Source organism: Halictus rubicundus, unplaced genomic scaffold (assembly GCF_050948215.1).
Source record: "Halictus rubicundus isolate RS-2024b unplaced genomic scaffold, iyHalRubi1_principal scaffold0029, whole genome shotgun sequence".
In the NCBI taxonomy this organism is placed as follows: domain Eukaryota; kingdom Metazoa; phylum Arthropoda; class Insecta; order Hymenoptera; family Halictidae; genus Halictus; species Halictus rubicundus.
Window position 1 is genome coordinate 1189861 of NW_027488570.1, and position 25501 is coordinate 1215361.

The 25501-nt window shown below is 44.7% G+C and overlaps 4 protein-coding genes across 4 annotated transcripts; 3 read left to right on the plus strand and 1 right to left on the minus strand.

Annotated features, from left to right (window-relative positions):
• The first annotated feature begins 80 nt into the window (after positions 1 to 80).
• LOC143363282 (uncharacterized) lies at positions 81 to 1867 on the plus strand. The gene is made up of 2 exons (XM_076803892.1): positions 81 to 111; positions 447 to 1867. Exons 1-2 carry the CDS (start codon positions 81 to 83, stop codon positions 1865 to 1867), a joined length of 1452 nt encoding a protein of 483 aa, XP_076660007.1.
• A 600-nt stretch (positions 1868 to 2467) lies between these two features.
• Positions 2468 to 3596, plus strand: LOC143363283 (uncharacterized). Its single transcript, XM_076803894.1, has 2 exons — positions 2468 to 2514; positions 2609 to 3596. The coding sequence occupies exons 1-2, from the start codon at positions 2468 to 2470 to the stop codon at positions 3594 to 3596; spliced, it is 1035 nt and encodes a 344-aa protein (XP_076660009.1).
• Positions 3597 to 5592: 1996 nt separating this feature from the next.
• LOC143363284 (uncharacterized) lies at positions 5593 to 23167 on the minus strand. Its single transcript, XM_076803895.1, has 4 exons — positions 22826 to 23167; positions 13462 to 15766; positions 12274 to 12471; positions 5593 to 5813 (listed from the first exon to the last, which is right to left on the minus strand). The coding sequence occupies exons 1-4, from the start codon at positions 23165 to 23167 to the stop codon at positions 5593 to 5595; spliced, it is 3066 nt and encodes a 1021-aa protein (XP_076660010.1).
• A 207-nt stretch (positions 23168 to 23374) lies between these two features.
• LOC143363285 (uncharacterized) lies at positions 23375 to 25161 on the plus strand. Its single transcript, XM_076803896.1, has 2 exons — positions 23375 to 23405; positions 23741 to 25161. The coding sequence occupies exons 1-2, from the start codon at positions 23375 to 23377 to the stop codon at positions 25159 to 25161; spliced, it is 1452 nt and encodes a 483-aa protein (XP_076660011.1).
• Positions 25162 to 25501: the final 340 nt, after the last annotated feature.

Consider the following 25501-nt stretch of genomic DNA (forward strand, 5'->3'; position numbering starts at 1 on the left):
TTCAGTATTCTTGCGAGTTGTGGAAACAAGAGTTGTGTTTCGCACGTGATTTGATCGGTCCTTTTGTTGATGTGGACACCATGACAGATAAAATGTTGATCCAGATACTCAGTACAACTTGACAGGTCTTTTATGAATGTGGAATAAGTTTTGGAATGGGATACTAATAAGAAGGGTTGTCGAGGTTCAATATAGGAAAAGATGCTACTAATGTTGTGTTGCATCGGAAGAGGGATCAGTTCGTATAAATTAAATAAATTCTTGTCAACTAGAGGTATTTTGATGGCAAAAATAACTATGGCTTCGGTTGATAAAACATGTAACTGTAGAATTTTATAATACAAATGAACATTCGTATAGTTGATTTGAAGTGGTAATTCGTAACGTCCTTCGTACTTCGTTAGTTCTTCGAATAAGATTTTTGGTGTAACAATTTGTGGTGATAGTATGTTCCAAGTTTCGTCGTTCCACGGAGTTCAGGGTAGCTTACCAAGACTTCCTGGCCACCTACGAGGCGCTTGGGCACATGTCCTCGACATCTCCCGCTCATGTGAACACCTACTACCTTCCTCATCACGGGGTGCTGCGGGAGAGCAGCACTACGACCAAACTGAGGGTAGTTTTTAACGGCTCCATGCCCTCGTCGAACGGGAAGTCTATCAACGACTTCCTCCTCCGGGGCCCGAACCTGCTACCGAATCTGGCGGACGTGCTGCTGAAGTGGCGTCGGCACCGATTCGTCTTCTCTGCTGACATAGAGAAGATGTACCGGCAGATTCTCGTTCATCCCGAGGACCGACGGTGGCAGAGGATCGTGTGGAGACCTGCACAACGGGAAGGCATCGTAGATTACGAGCTGAGTACCGTAACCTACGGGCTCGCCTGTGCTCCTTACCTGGCTATTCGCTGCCTGCACCAACTCGCCCAACTGGAAGAGCATCGGTACCCTCGAGGCTCGCAGGCCGTCCAGAGGGACATCTACATGGACGACGTCCTCACCGGAGCTGACTCCCTTCCCGAGGCTCGGAGCAAGCAGCAGGAAATTCGAGAGCTCCTCATGGCGGGCGGATTTCCTCTTCGGAAGTGGGCAGCCAACTCAAGGGAACTCCTGGAAGGACTCTCCCCCGAGGAACGGAAGGGGATAGTCGAATGGGACTCTCCTACGTCTCACAGCGTCCTAGGTATCCGCTGGCTCCCGTCATTGGATTGCTTTCAGGTCTCCGCTGCCGCCTCGACCCGGAACTCAGGATATACAAAGCGATCTGTGCTCAGCGGTACTGCTCAGCTATTCGACCCGCTCGGCTGGCTAGCCCCGGTCACGATCGTCGCCAAGGTCCTGATGCAGTCCTTATGGCTCCTGAAGGTTGACTGGGACGCACCACTGCCCGACAAGGAGGAACTTCTCTGGCAGAAGTTCCAACAGCAGCTGCCGACACTCCAAACCGTCAGCGTCCCTCGATGGCTCGGAATCCGCGGGCCCCACCAGGCGCTCGAGATCCACGGGTTCGCCGACGCATCGGAGCGCGCCTACGCTGCCGTCGTATACTCCCGCACTGTCAACGAGGAGGGAGCAGCTACCGTCTCGTTGATCATCGCCAAATCGAGGGTCGCGCCGCTCAAACGAGTCTCGCTGCCCCGACTAGAGCTCTGCGCCGCCTTCCTTCTAGCTCGACTCGTCCAGCACGTTAGCAAGGTGCTCGACCTGCAGGATGCCGACCTACACCTCTGGAGCGACTCTTCGGTGGCCCTCAGCTGGATTCAGGGTCATCCTTCCCGCTGGCCTACATACGTTGCGAGTCGCAGAAATTCAGCGGATGACGCCCTTCGCCAAGTGGCATCACGTCCGCAGCGCGGAGAACCCGGCTGACTGCGCTTCCCGAGGCCTGTATCCTTCGGAGCTTCCGAGCTTCGATCTGTGGTGGCGAGGACCCGGATGGCTCACATCACCCGGCCACCCTCGGGCCTCATCGGATCCGGAGGCTAGCGACGAGGGAGCTGAACTCGCAGTGCACCACGTTGTTCGCAGGTTGGAGAGCCCATCCGGTTCCATGATCGAGCGGTTCTCTAACCTGACTCGCCTGCTCCGAGTCCTGGCCTAGTGTCGTCGTTGGATTCCTGGAAGGAGAAACGGAGAGTCAACCCTCTCAGCCTCGGAAGTACACGCGTGCCAACTCACCCTTTTGCGGCAGGAGCAGGCTTCACATTTCGAGGAGGAGATTCGGGCGCTCAGGAAGGGCCAACCAGTCCCAGCCAAGAGCCGGTTAGCTAAACTCAGCCCGTTTATGGATGCAGACGGAGTGCTGCGTGTTGGAGGCCGCCTTCAGGTCGCCAACCTCGCCTATGACAGGACGCATCCCGCCATACTCCCCGATGACTCACCCTTGGCCAGGTTGTGGGTTGACGCGGCTCACAGGCGATGCCTCCATGGGGGGACTCAACTGACGCTCGCCACTCTGCGGCAGGAGTGATGGATACTCAAGGGTCGGCCAATGGTCAAGTCCTGTATCAGGCGATGTATCACCTGCATACGCTGGAGAGGACAAACGGCGTTAACAAAAATGTGAAACTTGCCGGTAACTCGAGTGACTCCATGTCGTCCCTTTTTCAGGTCTGGGATTGATTACGCGGGACCAATCCAGCTCCGAGCCGGTCGTGGCCGTGGTCAGCGTACCTCGAAGGGATACATCGCTGTCTTCATCTGCCTTTCCACGAAGGCTGTGCATCTGGACGCTGCGTCCGACGGGTCCACCGATGCATTCCTGGGCGCTCTACGGCGGTTCACGGCACGGCGAGGGCGCTGCGCCGAATTGTACAGCGACTGCGGACGGAATTTCGTCGGTGCCAACCACGAGCTCCGGGCACTTCTTCGAGAAGCAGGGAACCAGGGGGAAGGCCATTTCGCCGCAGCCTCTCGTGAAGGCATCCGCTGGAAATTCAATCCCCCATCGGCTCCACACTTCGGCGGAATCTGGGAGGCTGCCGTGAAGTCCGTGAAGCACCACCTCCGCAGGATCATCGGCGAGCAGCGACTGACCTTCGAGGAGCTGACCACGCTCCTGACCGGTATCGAGGCTTGTCTCAATTCCAGGCCCTTAATGCCCTTGTCCGACGACCCGGAGGACCCAGTGGCTCTTACACCTGGGCACTTCCTGATCGGAGAACCGCTTACGGCGATCCCGGAGCCCAGCCTCGCGGACCTTCCCGCGTCTCGCTTAAACCGGTGGCAACTCGTGCAGCAGATGCAGCAGCATTTCTGGAAGCGCTGGTCTCGGGAATATCTAAACTCGCTGCAACCTCGAGTCAAATGGCTCCAGGATAAGGCCCGGATCAAGGCCGGAGCTCTTGTTTTAATTAAAAGCGAAATTCTTCCGCCTACGCAGTGGCCGCTTGCTCGCGTCGTAACCGTGCACCCGGGACCAGACGCTTCAACTCGAGTCGCGACAGTTCGCACCGGCACGTCGCAATTCCTCCGGCCGGTGCACAAACTAATTCCCTTGCTGCCACCGGACGATGGGGAAGGGGGTACGAGCGAGGCCTCCGAGACTGACCGGATGAGCGGTTCTCCCGATCCTCGCCTACAACGAAATTCACAGTAGGCACATTTTAGGTTAAGTTCACTCTAGGCTAATGGTTCAACTCATCCGCCCATTGTAATTAGAATTCACTCACCTCATTAATGCACTTCATCCTCACTGTACATTCACCTCATCTTCACTTGATTCACTGTAAATTTCCATTTTTTCACGCACGACACATTGTTCACTCTACTCCGCCACTCGTTGCCGATCCATTCATGCTGCGCAGTTTCGTCAATGAATGACGAGGCGGGCGGAATGTTTGGGATTGGCTGCGCGTGGCGTCAGATCTCGAACGCGAGATCCACCGCGCCGCCCCGCTATTGGCAGGTGCTATTGTCGCCGCGAGATCGACGGTCGATCGACGACGAGTCGTGCCATAGGCTGCCACCGCCGGATCGATTATCGACGCCGCTATTAGAATTCTAATTGGCCCGGGTTCAAATTCCGCCAAATCATCATTCCGGCGGTGATAGAAACCGCTCGCGACTCGTCGACGATCAGATCGTTTGTTCATCTCTCAACGTCAACATCGCGAAATAGTTCTCAAATCGTTAAATAGTAGCTCAGACGTCGCGCGTCGTGGGACCGGTCTAGCTATATCATTTCGGTTTCGGGATTCTCCTCAGCTCAGCGGAGAATAATCATAAACTCTCTCGGTTTCACACATTTATTGTAACCTGAAGTCCAACCGGTGGGCTTCACATTGTACATATTCCTTGTAAATTTACTCAGTGTAAGTGACGGCCGTTCGACGGTAGAATAAAGTGCTAGTCCCGTACAGCATAATTTATTTTCCGTCCCAATCCGTAACAATATGAATCATCGTTATTATAGCAATACCAAATTAAGGGTGATAATTACATATTACGAGCTCCGCAATTTTCATGCAGTGGAAGGGCTTTTTCCCCTTCCTCCCCATCCAGCTGTATTCCAGAGCAACGTCGTTCGTAAATAGCGTGGTAAGGATCCTTTTTACAAAGGAATACATGGTATTACCACCTATTTTATACATTTCCGTAACCTAAAATAAAAATTTATTAATAGTACATTCTTTTAATTCAATGAAAACGAAATATCAATTACTTTTAGTTTATTTATAACATCTGTAAATTTGGCTTACTGCATTTTCAAATTCGTCCCGATTGTTCAGAATTTCTTCCAGCAATGGGACATCCGACGAAGAATTCAAAGGAAATTTTAGGGTATCGAATTTTCGGAGGAAGGAGATGCTGCTTGGTGTCCCACTTCCTTTGTTCGACAGGGCCTCCTTGATTGAGCGTACCTCCGCTAACAGCTCGGTCAGCAGAACCCTTGTTAATTGGTTCTGTTCTATTACCGTCTTAATTTCAACGTCTCGCTTTTTACAGCCCTGACAGCATGCATTCCCCGTTTGCTCTAATATTGATTATTTGTTAGATATTATATTTTTTTAAATGAACTTATTTATTTCTAAAATATTTTTCTTAACTTACCAGTACTGCACTGCTCATCATAATTTACTGGAACCGCTTCCCCCTGCGATTCCTCAGTAATAAACTGCGAACAAGCGGCTGAAAAGAAAATGTTTTGATTAAAAAGATATACTAATTACAGAAACAGAATGATGTATAACTATGAATGTAATACAGGGTGTCCAAGCTAACTTGACCACCTTGAACATCTCGCTTAGTGTTAATAATAGAAGAAGTTGTTATAGGACAATATTAACCTAACCGAAGGGGCAATACAATGATTTGGAAATAACTTGTTTCAAGGTCATTTTTTCTAGATATCAAGATCATCACTTTTTTTAATGCAACTATATATTTTTTTTTTATCGCGATGTAATAGTAGGGGTGACGACCTCTTCAATGACATATTATACAATATTGTATATGACCTTCGTGTGATCTTGGGTATGAAAAATCCAAAAAGCATTATAGGTATCATCAGTGATTAATTTACTACACTAATTGGTTATATTGGACTACTCTATTTCAATAAATGTTCGAAAGGATGACCTGTACATAATGTTTTATAGAGCTATGCTTCCTTTTGTATTCATACCAATGTTCCTCTGTTTTTTTAATTCTGGAGGTGGACAAAATGCAACTGCTTCCTCATCAGAGGAGGTACTATCATCTCTAAATATGTTAGATGGCCTCTTTCTCTTCATTCGCAGTGATTCTGCCTCCGATTGCAGATCACTTGTTTCCTCCGCGTCCCTTGCTTTCCTTCTGGCCTTCAAGTAGTTATCTAGAAGCATTAAAGGGAAGCGTTACAATCGTTATTATTTAAATTGTACATTTATGGTGTATAATAGTTGTAACTTACCGAAAGTGCTATTTTTAAAAATTTTTACTTTATATTTGGACCATAAATTGCTACTGGCCTCCATTTTTTTAAGGGCTGTGATTAAACGTGCCCTTTGGTACGGTGGCCAATAACAATTCTCGCCCTCTAACCACCTGGACGGAACAGCCTCTACGCTGCCATCCTCTATAAATTGTACCACTGTCCACGTTTTCATCTCCATTCTGTAGTTGCCTAGAATTGGAAAATACAGTCAAAATTTGTGTAGCATGACTGAATACAGTGAAATCTCGTTGTATAACAGTGCCAACTTTACGTTTCCAACGAAGAAGCTCGAGAGCCGTTGCGGCCACAACATTGTCCGATTTCGTATTCGTGTAGGTAAAAATAACGGCGGTACATACAACGAGATTTCACTGTATTGTAGTTCACAGGATTATATAAAAAAAAATATATAGCGAAAAAGCGTAAGAGAAAACACTAATGGTAACAAATAATAGCAATAAAAATACTTACTTGTCTATGTGGATCTCGGGTGAAATAAATGAGACTAAATGAGGCTCGTTGATATGTATGGTTCGTTATTTGTACGGATCGTCGACCGTCCTGTTCCAGCGTACGCGAGCGAATGTTCGTCGTTTGCATTCGTTTGTCCGAACTTTTGTCTCGCCATTCGATTATTTTACAAACGACGATCGACCTCGGAACCGATCTTCGCGTGTTTCGTTTCCCGAGGATGGTCGCCGCCGCGCATACTATGTATCTGGTGGTTCGTCGGTGTGCTCGTTGCACAGGCCGCCACATCGAATTACTCAGCAAAGGTATAACAAGAGGTATAACACTCTTGCAATAAAATCTTATATTCTCAACAGCAGTGTTGGAGGAATTTGTTATTTCCATTTCAGGTAAGTTTTTACTTTATATTTATTATTACTCATTTAAACATGACTGGCAAACGGAAAATGGAAAAATATTATATGCGTGCTAAAAGATCTTCGCGTCTATCGAACGATGCTACTCATCAAGAAGCTTCTGCTCCATCGGGCATAATTATGCCCGATGATACATTATACGCGACATCCCTAAGTATACATGAAAACAATGTACTTATTTATTCGGATTCGTCGACAGAGAATGAAACTCCAAATTTCACCGACTCAATGCGCAGTTTAGCAACAGACAGTAGTAATACAAATGTTCATGTTCTTTTAGCAGACTGGGCTATAAAACATAATATTCCACACGTCGCGATTAACGGTTTACTGGCAATACTAAAGAAGCCCATTCCAAGTAACTTGCCAACGGATGGCAGAACTCTTTTACAAACATGTAAAAATAATATTATTACTAAACAAATTGAGCCAGGGCATTATTACCATTTTGGTATAAAGAATGCCATATTAAATCTTTGTAAATATATAGACATTTCTTGTTTTAAAAATAATAAAATCCCTATTAACGTTTGTGTTGACGGTCTTCCTTTGTCAAAAAGTTCTAGTAGTCAAGTTTATCCCATTCTCTGTTGCCTCGCAGAGTATAAAAATGTAGAAATGGTTGGAATTTATCATGGCTATCAAAAGCCAGCAGACGTCAACAGTTTTTTATTCGATTTCGTTGAGGAGGCAATAATACTTGTAAATAGTGGATTTATAATTAACGAACATTTGTATCATTTGCACGTAAAATCTTTTATTTGTGATGCTCCTGCAAAATCTTTTATTAAATGCGTAAAAGGTCATGCGGGATATCATTCTTGTACCAAATGTCACATAGAAGGAGATTTTATCGAGAGCAGGGTATGTTTTACAGATTTGAATAGTATTAGATGTAGAACTAATCTTGAATTTAGATCAAAAGTTGATGATGACCATCATACCGGAACAAGTATTTTGCAAAGAATTCCAAATATTGATATGATCGATTCTTTTCCCTTAGATTATATGCACCTAATTTGTTTAGGTGTAATGAAAAAATTACTTTTAAATTTATGGTGCTGTGGCAAACCATCCACGAAAATTTCAAATTCACAATTTTCTAGTATATCAAATTCATTAGTTTCTTTAACAAAATGTATTCCGTTGGAATTCAATAGAAAACCACGAAGTTTAAATGAACTGAAACGATGGAAAGCAACTGAATTTAGACAATTTCTTCTTTATACCGGACCAGCAGTTTTGTTAAACAATTTAAGGAAAGACAAATATTTAAATTTTCTTTCGTTGCATCTAGCAATAACAATTTTATCTAATTCAAAACATTTTGGCATTATTGAGTATGCTTCGAAATTATTACATTATTTCGTAAAAACATTTAAAATGTTGTATGGGGCCCAGAATATGTCTCATAATGTGCACAATCTCCTGCACATTACGGAGGATGTAAAAAATCATGGGCCTCTTGAAAATTTCAGTGCATTTCATTTTGAAAATTTTTTACAATCAATTTTAAAATCCATCCGTAAAAACGATAAAATATTGGAGCAAATAGTTAAGAGGCATAAAGAGAAGTGCAATGTTTTTAATGAAGACAAGGATCATTGTACAAAATTTCCAATTTTTAAAAATGAACATCTCATAGGGCCATTAATATCGAATATAATTGCTACAAAACAATTCAAGCGCGTTGATTTCCAGCATTTCAGTTTAAAAACTAGTAGTCCAGATAATTGTTGTTTTCTTAGGAATGGTCATATCATTATTGTAGAAAATGTAATATTTTCGGAAGACCTCTGCAAAATAGTTGGTAGACAATTTTCAAATTTAAAAGATTTTTATGAGAGTCCCTGCAAATCATCTAATTTTGGAATTTTCTTAGTAGAATCTCCTTGTTTTGGACCTTTGGAAATTTTCAATATTACGGATGTTTTCCAAAAATATGTGAAATTAGAATTTCAAACCAAGATTATCCTTTTCCCATTGCTACATTAATTGTTCCTCATAAATAAGTACGTATGTTCGGATATTTTTCTTTTATATTGTAGTATCTAGTTTCAGCACTTTTAGCACGTATGCATATACATACGTAATAATTATGGCAAGCATTGCATGAAAGGATGCACCTTACCGATTTTGATAAAATTTATATAAGTATGTTGTAAAACTCAATATTTTGAACAATTTTTGTGTTCTATATGTACACATATGTTACCGCTGCTCGGCATTATTTTTCAAGGTATTTGTGAAAAACTTTTGCTGCTACTGCAATTCATTAATGAATCCGTTTCATGAATTGCCTGCTGGCCGCCGCACGGAGCAAGGGACAAGCGGTAATCGTTTTACGACTTTCTGGGTTTTTCCAGCGATGTCGTCGCTGCCTAGGATTTCTTACAGTAGTAGCAAATAAAGTTTTTCGCAAATATCTCTAGAACTGACTATATCACATTTAAAAATCATGGAAATCGGTGAAGTGTAACTTTCTGTACATACGCTTACTATAATTACATCTGTCCTAGCCAACTGTAACATTATTGCTGTTGTGTTATATAAAAAGCCAGTCAAATTGTGGGATTATAGGGCTACTGGCGAACTACCCATGTTAAAAAAAAAAAACAGTAACGTGCCAGCGGGTAACACCTCATTTGGGTGGTATGGAAGTTTACCCATTTTATTATAAATTATTATAAATAACTGTTTGAAACTGTTATTTATCGATTTTGTTTAAAACAGTTATGAAGAATCGAAATAATACATATTATTAAAATTTGTTAAGTTCCGTTTCACAACATTTTTTGTTTGGGCTTGTAACGCAAATTTGAAAAATGTAATTTGTAGAATCATGTCGGTTTCGGATTCGGTGTTGCTTTCGGCACCGGCGTTGAAATTACTAAACGAGTTAGGTATGCAAATAAAAAATTGTATGTTAACATACAAAGTATTATTGTGCTAATTGTTTAATTATTTTCTATCAATAATTAACCATGATTATTGTTTTCAGGTACATGCAGCGACAGGACTAGTATCGACGTCAAACAAAACGAGACAGATGCATACCTCATGATCCGAGGTACCGATCTATTCGGCGGCGTCAGAAGGAAAGGCGGAAAAAGGAGCGGATTTGTGATATATAATGTATATTTTTATTATTAAACAATATTTATTGCTAAATTCTATTGCGAATATATATGTAATGTATTCTATAATAGTACTCAATTAACAATTTAGTTATTTAATTTTCCTAAATAAATAAACGTCTATTCGGTGGGTGGAAAACTGCGTTATATTGCGTTGCGTATGTACAGTTTGTAAAGCTTTTCTCTAGTAGTTTACAATGATTGCATCGTTTGAGTGAGGTCTGTCGTTAATAATAATATAACATATATAAACATGATTCCAAACGAAGGAACCTTAGATAAGAGCGTTGCGATGACTGTGATCTGTCAATTCAGTTTAAATACTTGTGAAAGCATGATGGACACGAACAGAACTGAATGAAGTGTAGAAATGCGTTCGCAAATAATTACAGTAGAGATATTCTATAAGGAATATTGCAGAGAAGGTAGGAGATTCAAAATCTTGTGAGCTACAGTGTTAAAAAATAGTTATAAGAATTAAGGAAGTGTCCACATAATTTTGACAGGCAGTGCGTATATATATATATACATAATCACAAATTGTTATAAATAAATACATATATGTCAGAGTTGTATCGAAACCCGTATCGTCCAGCGGTTCTGGGGTAAGTGCTGAGCGGTCTCCCACAGTCCTCTTACCGGAAGGCATGCTTGCCTTCCCCACTCCGTGGCCAGATCCGCCCCGAAATCATCTCGATTGTTTCTTCATCCGACACGTCACCGATGACGTCGCGTCAACGGTAGCGTCGGCAATCGGCAATTAGGGATCGGTGTCTCTGTCACCTATTTCAAAGCGTCGGCCGACTCTCAGAGGTCGCCGCTCAAGGCATCAGCCGACTCTCAGAGGTCGCCGGTCAAAGCATCGGCCGACTCTCAGAGGTCGCCGGTCAAAGCATCGGCCGACTCTCAGAGGTCGCCGCTCAAGGCATCGGCCGACTCTCAAAGGTCGCCGGTCAAAGCATCGGCCGACTCTCAGAGGTCGCCGCTCAAAGCATCGGCAGCCGTCCCTGATTGGGCCCGAAACATATTGGCGCTAACACGGCCAGACTGACCTGCTTCACGCTCTCGAGAAGCGTCGAAATACAGGCGTTTCGAAGCCACACAGAATACTTTCATACGTTTCCCGCAATCATTACGCCGAATTAATGGCCACATTTTCAACACCAGAATCATTATCAGTAAACATGCATCGCTCAGATTCCTTCCCATCACAGTCTTTCCACAAGGCAACAGGGACGAATCCCCTACACAGACCCAGTCTCATCACGAATAACAAAGGCGCATCCTGCACAAGGACCCAGTCTCAGCGGACGCATCCCGTGCCCGGACCCAGTCTCAACACACAATAACAGAGACGCATCCTGTACACGAATCCAGTCTCAGCGGACGCATCCTGTACCCGGACCCAGTCTCAACACACGATAACAGAGACGCACCCTGTACACGGACCCAGTCTCAGCGGACGCATCCTGTACCCGGACCCAGTCTCAACACAAGATAACAAAGACGCATCCTGTACACGGACCCAGTCTCAGCGGACGCATCCTGTACCCGGACCCAGTCTCAACACAAGATAACAAAGACGCATCCTGTACACGGACCCAGTCTCAGCGGACGCATCCTGTACCCGGACCCAGTCTCAACCATACAATAACAAAGACGTTTCCCATTCAGGTTTAGAGGTTGAAAAGAAATAAACGTACGACATAATTTCGATAGGAAGGTAAAATATTTAATGACAAATTTGTGAACAAAAATAGTAAGTAAAAAAAAATGTGAATGGTGAACAGAATTTAAAGGAGAAGCTAATAATAAATACTGAAAGTAATGGTAATAATAGGAATAGTAGGAGTACCGACAATACTAGTAAGAATAATAATAATAACATTGTTAAGCTACACTAGTCTAGTATCATTTCGTTGCTGTACGATTTTATATCTATTTTAGTTAACATACGCTAACACGGTTCACGCTCACTCTCCGATTCGCAATCACCAGACCATTCGCCTTTCCAGGGTCGTAGGCGATCTTTCGGGGCTATTTGTGATTTTCCACTCTTTCCTATTATCTCGAATCTATCATTTTCCAATGTTTTCAAAATTGTAAACGGACCGACAAATTTATTTTCTAGTTTCGCTCGTCGAGTGTCTGCTGGGCGCACAAAAACCGTATCTCCAACCTTATAAATACCATTGTTTCTACGTTTTTTGTTAAAATTAACATTTTGCAATTCCGCATTTTTTTTTAATCTACTCGCCGCAAGAGTTCTATCCTGATTCAAATCTATTCGTTCTTCCATATCCGGCAATTGCCTCTCAGCTACTACCGCATTACCTGCGCTGCGCTCCACTCCGAACAATAACCGGGTAGGTGAAAACCCAGTTGACTTCTGTATAGTCGTATTTAGAGACAACTGAATCTTCGAAAGCTTGCTCGGCCATTCTGTACCCCTAGACAGTTCTGCAGTCAGTAAATTAACAATGGTAGATACGTAACGTTCGGCTTGTCCGTTTGCTCTAGGCGCGCCTGTGGCTATAAGATGTAAATGTACGCCATGGCTCTCGAAAAACTGTTTCAACGATTTATAAGTGAAATTAGTGGCCCGGTCTAAAACTACTTGCCGTGGCGTACCAAACAAAGTGAGACGTTCTCGGAATACCTGAAGGGTTTCAGGCCCACTCAAGGACTTTAATGGCACGAGTTGTAAATATTTTGTGAAAGCATCTACAATAATCATAATGTGTTTATAGCCATCTTTCGACTCGTTAAAAGGGCCTACACAGTCGCAGTGTATGGTGTCGAATGGAATTGGTAGTTTTTCGATAGAATGCAGAAACCCCTGTCTGGGACCAGAATGTCGTTTTGCTACAGTACATGTGATACAATGGTCAATATATTTTCGCACGAAGTGTCTCATTCGTGGGAACCAATACTTTTGCGTGATTCGGTCAAGTGTTTTCTCGCAGCCTACGTGGCAATTCTCGTCATGGTATAGCCTAAATAGTCCAATCCTACTGCCCTTCGGTACATAGTTTCGGTAGATAACACGCCCGGTATCTCTTTGGATTTTTCGGCACAATAAATTCTGTCTTATATCATAGTCACTACATACGGATTCTTCGGCTCGAACACGTTTCATTAAAGTTTGTGTCTCCTCGTCATTATTCTGTGCAATTTCTAACCAAGAGCCTTCGCAAATGACCAGGGCTCGATAATCTTTCGGCGGATTCCGACTCAAGAAATCTACGTGCTCGATCTGTTTCCCTTTCCTATACTCGAGATCAAACGTGAAATCCTGAAGATATATCCACCACCGAGCAATACGTGGTAGTAAATCTTTTTTTGTGCTGGAGGCTTTCACTGCATTACAATCCGTAACCAACTTAAATTTAATACCTAGTAGATACACCCTAAAATACTTTAATGCGTTTACAATGGCTAGAGTTTCTAACTCATATGAATGGTACCGCGATTCTTCGGGCGTTGTACGACGGCTAAAATATGCAACTACTCTAAGATTACCTTGGACGCTCTGAAATAATATCGCGCCGTAACCCAGAGAGCTAGCATCCGTGTGTAGTTCGGTTTCTCGTGTAGGGTCAAAAATGGTTAACAGAGGTTGCGAACTAAGTTTTTCGATGACGTAACAACGCGCTCGGTCTTGTTCCGGCCCCCAGTTCCACGGTTCTCCTTGTTTAACCAATCTTGTTATGCAAGATGTTCGCGATGCAAATTCTGGAACAAATTTGCGGAAATAACTTGCCAAACCCATAAATTGTCGGATTTGTTTAACGTTACTAGGAACTGGCGAATCAATTAATGCCTTCAATTTACTTTTCCCAGGACGTATACCGTCAGCAGAAATTTCGCGTCCTAGATACTCTATGGATTTTTTAAAAAAACTGCATTTCTCAATATTCAAAGTAAAACCGGCGGTTGATAGTGCGTCCAAGACCTTTTCCAGATTTACAAACCCCTCTTCAATCGTCTGTGACGGTATGAGGATGTCATCTAAATACACAAGTGCAACAGTATTTCGGAGGTTACCTAAAGCTTTATTTATGGCCCGCTGAAATACGGCCGGGGCGTTACACAGTCCGAACGGCATGCGCAAATACTCATAGTGACCGTCCGGGGTCACGAAAGCAGTCTTTTCTATTGAATCGTCGGCAATCGGGATCTGATGAAACCCGGATGCCATGTCTAACGTGGTAAAGTACTTCCCCCTACCTAACCGATCTAATTGGTCGTCAATTAAGGGCAGCGGATAACGGTCTTTAATTGTGCTTCTATTCAGTGCGCGGTAGTCCACGCACATTCTATCTTTCCCGTTTTTCTTTTTTACTAAAATAATCGGACTAGCAAAGGGAGAAACACTTTCTCGTATTACCTTACTCCGCAATAAATCGTCGACAATGGTACGTACCTTCTCCCTTTCGGTATAGGACAACCGGTACGGATGGTAACTTACTACCTGCTCCCCTTTTGTGCGAATCGTCAGCTCGCCTGTCGTTACACACCGGGAGGTATCTTCTGACGAAACCAGATGCTGATAATTCTGCAGCAGTCTCTCTAGTGGCTCACGAACCTCCTCGTCGCAGGCTTCAACGATATTACAGCATTGGACAGTCCTCTCCTGATCCAGAGGAGGGCTGTTGATCCGTTGCAGTCTGCTACCGTTGGCGTCTGTCACCATCTGCAGGTCCTGGTATCGTAGGACATTCCGTCCAACGATCACGTCGTAAACCATGTCCACGTTTTTTATAACGAAGAAGTCTAGTTCTACAGCAACATCTTCCGTTTGTATCACAGCGGTGGTGCGCCCTACCGTGGTCACTTTTGCACCTCCTAACCCCCGCACGGAAGTACCATACGGAACAACATTAACGCACACCCGTTGAGCTGTGTCCTCTTTAATAAGAGAACAATCCGCACCACTGTCAAATAAACAATGCACTAATACGTCCTTAATTAGCACAGGCGTTGTGTGACTGTTCTTCTCACTGCAAACGTTTGCCTCGGCTCTCTGACTCTCCCGATTTCTAGCCGGTAGACGTTGCTTGGCCCAACAATTGGCTTCTTCGTGTCCCCGTTTCGAGCAAAATTTACACACGGGAACTCTGCTGGATATATCATTATGAGTCAATGATTTCTTCTTTGTGGGGCATTCGTGTCTAAGATGACCCGGCTCATCACACGTGAAGCATCGTTTTCTCGGTGGTCGCTGGTCTTGGAAACGATTCACAAATTCTTCTGTAGGTCTTCTATTTTTGGAGGACTTTGTGAATTGCGCCTGGCCTACAATCAGGTCTGACGTGGATTTGTATTGTCCATTGATCACCGATTGACGTACCCCCTCGTTCGTAATTGCCCCCACAATCAGTTCTACCAACTCATCAACCTTGAAATTAATGCGAGTTTGCTCCAGATGAGATAGTTTAGTACGCGCGTATTCTGCATACGTAACGGCCGAGTCGCTGGTATAAGTAACCGCACGCAATAGTTTCTCATGAAGTTTTTTCTCGGACACAAACACATTACACAAATCTTCTTTAAATTTGTCCCAGGTGCGAGGTTGTCCTTTCCATTCCTGGTACCACTTCATCGCAGATCCTCTCATTGCATGGGTTGCAAGACAAAGCCGTCGTTGGCCAGAATGGTGCTTCGTAATTTCTTCAACTAATTCGCACCACGCGTTTGCATCTTCTCCCCAGCCGCTGCCATTAAATTCGGGTACCACTTCTACCAGGTTAGGCGTCTGTGTCTGTGTACCAGAGCCACCGGCCGTACTACACGCAGCAACACTCGCGCCTATCTTTTCTAACACCTGACGAACAAGTACGTCAATGGGTGACTCACTATTCGCGGATTCCATTGTAGGTATTTGATATGCCGTAACACTACGAACTACCGATACTATATGGTCAGGACTACCGATACGTAAAGACTTTACCACGTGGGTTTAAGGATTCACTATCCCACTTCTGATGTCAGAGTTGTATCGAAACCCGTATCGTCCAGCGGTTCTGGGGTAAGTGCTGAGCGGTCTCCCACAGTCCTCTTACCGGAAGGCATGCTTGCCTTCCCCACTCCGTGGCCAGATCCGCCCCGAAATCATCTCGATTGTTTCTTCATCCGACACGTCACCGATGACGTCGCGTCAACGGTAGCGTCGGCAATCGGAAATTAGGGATCGGTGTCTCTGTCACCTATTTCAAAGCGTCGGCCGACTCTCAGAGGTCGCCGCTCAAGGCATCAGCCGACTCTCAGAGGTCGCCGGTCAAAGCATCGGCCGACTCTCAGAGGTCGCCGGTCAAAGCATCGTCCGACTCTCACAGGTCGCCGCTCAAGGCATCGGCCGACTCTCAAAGGTCGCCGGTCAAAGCATCGGCCGACTCTCAGAGGTCGCCGCTCAAAGCATCGGCAGCCGTCCCTGATTGGGCCCGAAACATATTGGCGCTAACATATATTAGTTTTATACGTATATAATACGATTGTATTGTACCTAATGTACCCATTATATATAATAATCATCCATGTGTTTATAATAAATGATATTTTGAAAATTAATTTTTTTGTCATTCCTAGAAATAGTAAAATTAAAAACCAGTATTTTAGTCACTGTAAAGTAAACTGGTCCTTATCACAATATATATCTCGAACAAATTCCATTTATTTAGTCTCGAAAAAGATCTTTAAGGATGTCTGAAATGAAACGTCTCGGGAAAGACGTCTTAAAGGCGTCTTATTTCGGACGTAAAAACGACGTCTCGTAAAAGACGTCTTTAAGACGTCTTATTTCGGACGTAAAAACGACGTCTCGGGAAAGACGTCTTAAAGACGTCTTTTTAGGACGTAAGACGTTCAGACCAAAAATGGACGTAAAACAGACGTCTTTAAGACGTCGCGTGCTATCTGGGACGTTCCCAGAGAACGAGCTTCCCGTCACCAACGTCGTGGCTCGTACAGGACGAGCTCCAGACGCGGCTGCGATCCGACGAGGACTGTCACGAATGTGACGAGACGCCTGGTCGCGGACCGGTGAGCGAATTTCGCAGGATCGGCGGAAAGGAATCGGGAAGGGGGGAGAGAGCTGGAGCGCGCGACGAGCAGTAGCGCCCGGAGACACTGCTCCCGTCCGTCTGCTCACTCGAGACTTCCTCGCGGTACTGGTGTCGCACGCACACGGAAGAAGCCGTAGTACGTGTCCCACCTAGCACCAGCGTGCTCGCACACACACACGGAAGAAGCCGTAGTATGCGTGTTCACACGCGGCTGCGAGTGGTCAGGAGCTCGGGATGGTTCCCGCTGAGCAGCTCCCAGCCAACTCCGAACTAACCGCGGTTTGCTCCGATATTTATGGAGAAAGCGCGGACTACGAGGAGCGCGCCGTCTCGCGAAATGTTCGCGAAGCGGCGGCGTGCTCCGATTGGTTCGCGCTCGGGACGGTTGCGGATTGGCTCGCACTTGGGTCCGTTGTGCGAGCTTGCGACGGAACGCGGATTTCGCCGTTTCGTCGCAAAGTTTCTTGTTGTATATAGTTTTCTGTAAATAGTCTAGTCTAGTACGTAAATAGTTGTGTTTTTTTGTAAATAGTGTAGTCTAGTCTGTAAGTAGTAGTGTGTTTTTGTAAATAGTGTAGTCTAGTCTGTAAATAGTTGTGTTTTTTTATAAATAGTGTAGTCTAGTCTTTTGTAAATAGTAAACATATGTGAATGTTAATAATAATGTGTGTACATAATGTACAGATTATTTATTATGTTTGCAATTAAATAAAATTTCAAATATTTAATTAGATATTTCATTATATATGCAAATGGTCACGATTTCCTATACCCTATACTTCCATGCTAATCCGTTTCATTAACACTATTCCTACCGCAACCGGTCAAATGATCGTTTTTAAAATTTCGATTAGAATTTCCTATGTACAACGTAATTGAATCGCCTTTGAACTTCACGACTTTTCCTAAAATATGTGTATAATACATTTTTCAATATTTAATTCTTTTTTTATTGTTTATTTTCTAAGAAAAATTTGTAGTCTGTCTTACCTACCACGACCGGTCATTTGACCGGTAGAACGATTTATATCTTTTTGTAATAGTATTCTTTCAAAGACTCAATTCCGAAACTATAAAGTCGTTACAAACGAAACGTAATGCAGTTGTGGCATGATTTTAGCCGAAAAGTGCCTTCCAGGGACTGCTTTACGGCCCTTCAAAGTGTTTACAGTTCTCGCTCGCCTATCGGCCTCGCGGTGTTTATTTGCCTGATTGGTATCCGAAGCGGTCGAGAACCTCGGATTTTCTTACACCGTCTTATCTACTATGGCTGTAAAATAAATAAAATCATAGCCGAAGGAGATGCCTAGACGTCTTCGAAACTGCTGTAGACGGAACTGTTTGGCAAGAAGTAAAAGAAGGGTCTAATCCTGGAAGAGCACCTATTCATAATATTTTTAGGGGAACATCAGGCCAAACAGGGTATAGTAAACGAAATATTATGCGGTGAAAACGAATAAAATATACATTATATACTCCTAAATAAAAGAAACTATATTTTTATACTGTCAAATTGGCTATTATCTTCATTCTATATTAAAAAATATAAGTTGTGCTAAAGACCGGTCATTTGACCGGTCGCGGTAGGAATAGGTATACGTGAAGTGTCGGTAGGAATAGTGCGAATAGGAATAGGTGGGAATAGGCACACCGCGTATATGAAAGTCACAGTGGGGAGTGGATGGTGGAGTGGGAGTTGTGAGGTTCGCAGCGCCTTCCGCGGCCAGTCGAGCTGCGCGAAACGGTACGGTTCTCTCGTGGTGCAGAGTGTACGTATCATTACAATTAATATTATACTCGATTTATATTAATTAGAGATTTTGTATATCAGATTTTGTTACGGATTGGGACGGAAAATAAACTCTGCTGTGCGGGACGAGCACTTTATTCTACCGTCGAACGGTCGTCACTTACACTGAGTAATTTTACAAAAGAATATGTACAATGTGAAGCCCACAGGTTGGACTTCAGGTTATAATAAATGTATGAAACCGAGAGAATTGCAGAATTATTGTCAGCTGAGCGGCTGAGAATCCAGATACCGAATCGCTGTAGCTAGACCGGTCCCACGACGCGCGACGTCTTAGCTACTTACTAACGATTTTAAGAGAGGAACTATTTCGCGATGTTAACGGTTTGAGATGAACTAACGATCTGGTCGTCGGCGAGCCGCGAGCGGTTTCCTATCACCGCCGGAACGATGACTTGCCGAATTTGAACCCGGGCCAATAGAATTTCTATTATCGCGTCGATAATCAATCCGGCGGCGACAGCCTATGACACTGTAGCGTGGCCAGTTGACCACGCGAACATAGCTAGATATATATATAGCATCGATTAATGGCGCGGAGAGGCAAATTTAAATATAAGATGTAATCGCGTATTTCATACATACGTATTTTATTTGTTTAGAGTAGGTAAAGAAAGACCGGGAGAGTTCCATAGAGATCCTTGACGAAATTCGAGTCGGCGAGACTAATTGCGGAATTTAGAGGAAGTCACGCAGCCTCTTAGAGTAGCTTCTCCAATTCTACATAAATTAGGGATAGTCGAAGTCCGGAATCAGTTAAGGACAAGAGGTCATAAATTCTGAGTCAAGGACCTCTTGGAACTCCCTCGGACCTCTCTCTTGTTCGGTCCCACATGGCCCCACGTCCCTTGTTTTGGCGGGGCTTCACCCTCATGCGTACCCCACTCCCGTGCGTGCGCTATTAAGATCCATCCACTACCAATCACCATCAAGCAGCAACCGGAAGACGAGTGATCCGACAAATCAACGCCTAGCCAGAAGATCCCTATTTTCCTATTGGCTAAGGAAGCGAGACGAGAAGGAAGAAGCTAGAAAAAGGATTCGAAGCTCCAGGATGACACAGAACTCATTGTAGAACTGAGGGAGTTACATCTTCTAATAAAATCTACAACAGTTTTTTCGCCTTTAACTCTGTGTACAAAGTTTATTTCTTAACTTCCACGAGCAGAGCGCTTCAGTGCTCCACGGGCACTCGAACCCACAACCAAAATCCCTATTCCACCACACTGCGACGCAACAGCACGACTCGCCGTTGATCGACCGTCGATCTCGCGGCGACACGAGCACCCGCCAATAGTGGGGCGGCGCGGTGGATCTCGCGTGCGAGATCTGTCGTCACGCTCAGCCAATCCCAAACAGATTTATATGTTAGTTACATATTTCATAAAAAACAATTAAGCTGTACGTTCTAATCTTGGTTAAAAAAAATAATGTGTACATAATGTCAAACACGTACTCGACAGATTACAGCCACGTGCGTGAATGTGAAGTTAAACTGAGATAAATGCATGAAATTCAGAAAAATAAAAACAGTCAGTAGTGGTAATCATACGCAGAGTGCAGTGAAATAAATAACAAAACGTGTGCGAGTGGTCTTTACCCCGTAAAAGTCGTTTAAAAGGTTAATTGAATGTGTTGAAGTGCATTGACACGTGTTCGTACAAAGCCACGTGCTCGAAATTTAAAATCGTTAAATAGACAAATTTAATCGAATAAAAAGATTTACTCGCCATATGCACAATATTAAGTATCTTATTATTAAGAAATTAGGCTACATAAAATTAGTTCAATATAGATTTACAAGTGGTTCACCGAGTGATATAGCCATGTTATGTAATAGGTTAGGTTGCTACTCTGACAAGTGTATGGTCACAATACAGTGTGTTTCGGCGTCGACCGACGGTCGGAGCAGCCTGCTGCCGGGACCACTCAGATTTGAGCGCGCAAACGAATCCACTGGATGGGTCAATGAGAGGTTGAGACAGAGAGAGAGAGAGAGAGAGAGAGAGCGAGGATTAAAGGTGGAACTGCACTTTTAATATGGTACTCGCAATTACAATGCGCCGTGAGAAGCGCGAGCCGGCGGACGAGCGGAGATCTTGGCGCGAGCAAACTTCTGCCGTCGGATCGCGGAACGGAGATCTTGGACGCCACGGAGCACGTGCCGTCGCGAGGCGGAAATCTTCGACGCGGACGACGGAGATCTTGGCGCGAAGCAGAAGGCTCGGAACGCGGCGCGAAAGAGCGCGAGAAAAATACAAACGAGTATTTTGTGAGCGCGAGAGATCAGCGAACGGGCGCGAGAACTAGTACAGTACTATTCGAATATACCTTGACGACTGACGAAAGTTACAAGAGCGATGCGAGAGGCGAACATGAAGAGAGCGAGAAGGCACGCGCAGGTGCCTTAAATAACAAGGACCATCGAATGTGGAGCACCGTGATTGGTGCTCCCGAATCGGATAATCCTTGTTTGTCTCGATTTGAAGGATTCAAGCGTTGAAATTCGGTCAATGAGAGCGACACGCGTTCTTGCCGCGTGTTGACATACGAGACAAAAACCGTATGAAACAGCGGTCGCCCGCCAAGACAATAGCCGCCGAATTCCAACGCTTGAATCCTGAACACAGTGTATGGTATACAATACATATAAGAAAAATAAGTATACCTTAGTTTATAAAATGAATACATTACAATATAGTTTATATATACATAGTAAGTTGGTAAAAGTCACCATACGTAGATTTAATCTGCTGAAGAAAAGGTCAATATCGCGTCGATAAAATATTATTCTAGTTATTACTATATATATCACAGAAATAAACATATAGCATAAGCTATATATTTAAATATTAATAAATACAAGTAACGTCTAATAAGCAACAGTAATAGTGTTGGATTCCGGGTTTGGAAATCGAGTACAACAGTTTATAATAAAATCGAGAAGAGTTTTATTTAAGTGTATACACGGTGGCGAGTTTAAGGTACAACGATGTAACCTTCTGCACTGAAATATGCAAGAAGAAGCTCTGACTCTGTTTCGACGGGCTCCTACATATATGTAGCTTTCGAGAGGAAAATGTGGAAGGGAGTAGAAAAGGCTTGTTGTGGAAAGGATGGCGTGGAAGAGACAAAGTCTAAGGGTCTGTTTGGTTCTGATGATTCAAGGGTTTTGGCTGACGTGTCTATGGCATGATTATCATGATGCGTTGGTGTTTAACTAGAGTCTAGGGTTATCGGGTATACAACACCTCCCCCCATTAAAATTGAAGACGATGAGAAAAGGAGTCTTCAATAGGATGAACGCAATGTCTTAGAATTAAATCGCGGAACTAATAATAAAACATAATACAAAATGAATATATAATGAAATACAATTGAGTAACGTAATTATAAAATGATTACAATATTTGAATGAATTTGTTAGAACTAAAAGTGTACATAAGTAAAGGATTATTAGATCGATATACATAGGTGCTTACTTGCTAAGATCAACATATGAGATATTTCGCAGTAGCTAGAGGAGTAAAAATGATATATGTGAACCAGCTAGTAAAGTATAAATATGGAATTATTCGAGAGGTCTAGAATATATGTATAAGATAGAATAGTGAGAAGTAGAAAAAGAAAAAAAAATGTATGGCTTATTGGATATAAATAAATTAACGCAAATGACTATATACAATTTACAACGGTGTAGTGCTCCTACGTGATGGGGTTCTTCCTCGGGTTCGTGCTGATTGGGCGCCTCCCTGTGGTTCTTCTGGAACGGTTTATATTATACGGGCGACGTCTCGATTTCGATCATAAGAGACCAAATCCCGGGTAAGGTTGTGTTCCGAGTGTACATCGGTTGGAAGTTGCAATTCACAAAGTTTTTTATCATCGGAGGAATGGTATCGCCATTACGCGGATTTTTTGTAAAGCAAAATACGCATTTCAACAAATTTAAACAACCGATCCAACGGCAACAGTTCATGCAGACCATTAAAAATATTATCGCTCCGATAACCGATAATCCAATAGTGTACCATTTGGTATGTTGCACTATAAATGGTTTATTCAATTGGTCCGTTACTATTTTATCAAAGTCGCTTAGCTTTTTGTTGGCATATCTTAATTCGGTCAAGTCTATGTTCGTTAATTTGACCGGAGTTAATTGGATCGGGACCGTCTTGTTGAATCTTCGTTTGAGGAGACAGCAATCATCGGTAGTGATGTCAAGTTTTGGTACATAGTGTGATATGTTCCGACTTGAGCTGCTGGTTGTTTCCAACACGAAGAGATCCGTGTATCCTTTACAGGACGGTTCCAATTGGAGTATTCCAGTTTGGTGTAGTACTATATCCTCCATGTGGTTGGGATTGTTGTCACACAGGAGTGTAACAGTAGTGGGTTGTTGTAGTATGTAGATCCATTGATTATTTTTTATATATTTCCAGGTTTCCACTTCAGCCTGGAAGGTTCTCGTTCGACAATCTTTCAGTATTCTTGCGAGTTGTGGAAACAAGAGTTGTGTTTCGCACGTGATTTGATCGGTCCTTTTGTTGATGTGGACACCATGACAGATAAAATGTTGATCCAGATACTCAGTACAACTTGACAGGTCTTTTATGAATGTGGAATAAGTTTTGGAATGGGATACTAATAAGAAGGGTTGTCGAGGTTCAATATAGGAAAAGATGCTACTAATGTTGTGTTGCATCGGAAGAGGGATCAGTTCGTATAAATTAAATAAATTCTTGTCAACTAGAGGTATTTTGATGGCAAAAATAACTATGGCTTCGGTTGATAAAACATGTAACTGTAGAATTTTATAATACAAATGAACATTCGTATAGTTGATTTGAAGTGGTAATTCGTAACGTCCTTCGTACTTCGTTAGTTCTTCGAATAAGATTTTTGGTGTAACAATTTGTGGTGATAGTATGTTCCAAGTTTCGTCGTTCCACGGAGTTCAGGGTAGCTTACCAAGACTTCCTGGCCACCTACGAGGCGCTTGGGCACATGTCCTCGACATCTCCCGCTCATGTGAACACCTACTACCTTCCTCATCACGGGGTGCTGCGGGAGAGCAGCACTACGACCAAACTGAGGGTAGTTTTTAACGGCTCCATGCCCTCGTCGAACGGGAAGTCTATCAACGACTTCCTCCTCCGGGGCCCGAACCTGCTACCGAATCTGGCGGACGTGCTGCTGAAGTGGCGTCGGCACCGATTCGTCTTCTCTGCTGACATAGAGAAGATGTACCGGCAGATTCTCGTTCATCCCGAGGACCGACGGTGGCAGAGGATCGTGTGGAGACCTGCACAACGGGAAGGCATCGTAGATTACGAGCTGAGTACCGTAACCTACGGGCTCGCCTGTGCTCCTTACCTGGCTATTCGCTGCCTGCACCAACTCGCCCAACTGGAAGAGCATCGGTACCCTCGAGGCTCGCAGGCCGTCCAGAGGGACATCTACATGGACGACGTCCTCACCGGAGCTGACTCCCTTCCCGAGGCTCGGAGCAAGCAGCAGGAAATTCGAGAGCTCCTCATGGCGGGCGGATTTCCTCTTCGGAAGTGGGCAGCCAACTCAAGGGAACTCCTGGAAGGACTCTCCCCCGAGGAACGGAAGGGGATAGTCGAATGGGACTCTCCTACGTCTCACAGCGTCCTAGGTATCCGCTGGCTCCCGTCATTGGATTGCTTTCAGGTCTCCGCTGCCGCCTCGACCCGGAACTCAGGATATACAAAGCGATCTGTGCTCAGCGGTACTGCTCAGCTATTCGACCCGCTCGGCTGGCTAGCCCCGGTCACGATCGTCGCCAAGGTCCTGATGCAGTCCTTATGGCTCCTGAAGGTTGACTGGGACGCACCACTGCCCGACAAGGAGGAACTTCTCTGGCAGAAGTTCCAACAGCAGCTGCCGACACTCCAAACCGTCAGCGTCCCTCGATGGCTCGGAATCCGCGGGCCCCACCAGGCGCTCGAGATCCACGGGTTCGCCGACGCATCGGAGCGCGCCTACGCTGCCGTCGTATACTCCCGCACTGTCAACGAGGAGGGAGCAGCTACCGTCTCGTTGATCATCGCCAAATCGAGGGTCGCGCCGCTCAAACGAGTCTCGCTGCCCCGACTAGAGCTCTGCGCCGCCTTCCTTCTAGCTCGACTCGTCCAGCACGTTAGCAAGGTGCTCGACCTGCAGGATGCCGACCTACACCTCTGGAGCGACTCTTCGGTGGCCCTCAGCTGGATTCAGGGTCATCCTTCCCGCTGGCCTACATACGTTGCGAGTCGCAGAAATTCAGCGGATGACGCCCTTCGCCAAGTGGCATCACGTCCGCAGCGCGGAGAACCCGGCTGACTGCGCTTCCCGAGGCCTGTATCCTTCGGAGCTTCCGAGCTTCGATCTGTGGTGGCGAGGACCCGGATGGCTCACATCACCCGGCCACCCTCGGGCCTCATCGGATCCGGAGGCTAGCGACGAGGGAGCTGAACTCGCAGTGCACCACGTTGTTCGCAGGTTGGAGAGCCCATCCGGTTCCATGATCGAGCGGTTCTCTAACCTGACTCGCCTGCTCCGAGTCCTGGCCTAGTGTCGTCGTTGGATTCCTGGAAGGAGAAACGGAGAGTCAACCCTCTCAGCCTCGGAAGTACACGCGTGCCAACTCACCCTTTTGCGGCAGGAGCAGGCTTCACATTTC

Bases quoted from the DNA above. Each gene is read 5' to 3' on its own strand.
- LOC143363284 (XM_076803895.1), bottom strand. From the start codon at position 23,167: ATGGAGGATATAGTACTACACCAAACTGGAATACTCCAATTGGAACCG. The intron at 15,767-22,825 runs GTTATCGGAGCG...CTTGTTCGTCAG, and splicing joins GGTACACTATTGGATTATCG to GTGTTAGAAAAGATAGGCGC. The intron at 12,472-13,461 runs GTAATCTTAGAG...TACATCTTATAG, and splicing joins ATTATTTCAGAGCGTCCAAG to CCACAGGCGCGCCTAGAGCA.
- LOC143363283 (XM_076803894.1), top strand. From the start codon at position 2,468: ATGGATACTCAAGGGTCGGCCAATGGTCAAGTCCTGTATCAGGCGAT. The intron at 2,515-2,608 runs GTATCACCTGCA...TCCCTTTTTCAG, and splicing joins CAAGTCCTGTATCAGGCGAT to GTCTGGGATTGATTACGCGG.
- LOC143363282 (XM_076803892.1), top strand. From the start codon at position 81: ATGACAGATAAAATGTTGATCCAGATACTCA. The intron at 112-446 runs GTACAACTTGAC...TTGTGGTGATAG, and splicing joins AATGTTGATCCAGATACTCA to TATGTTCCAAGTTTCGTCGT.
- LOC143363285 (XM_076803896.1), top strand. From the start codon at position 23,375: ATGACAGATAAAATGTTGATCCAGATACTCA. The intron at 23,406-23,740 runs GTACAACTTGAC...TTGTGGTGATAG, and splicing joins AATGTTGATCCAGATACTCA to TATGTTCCAAGTTTCGTCGT.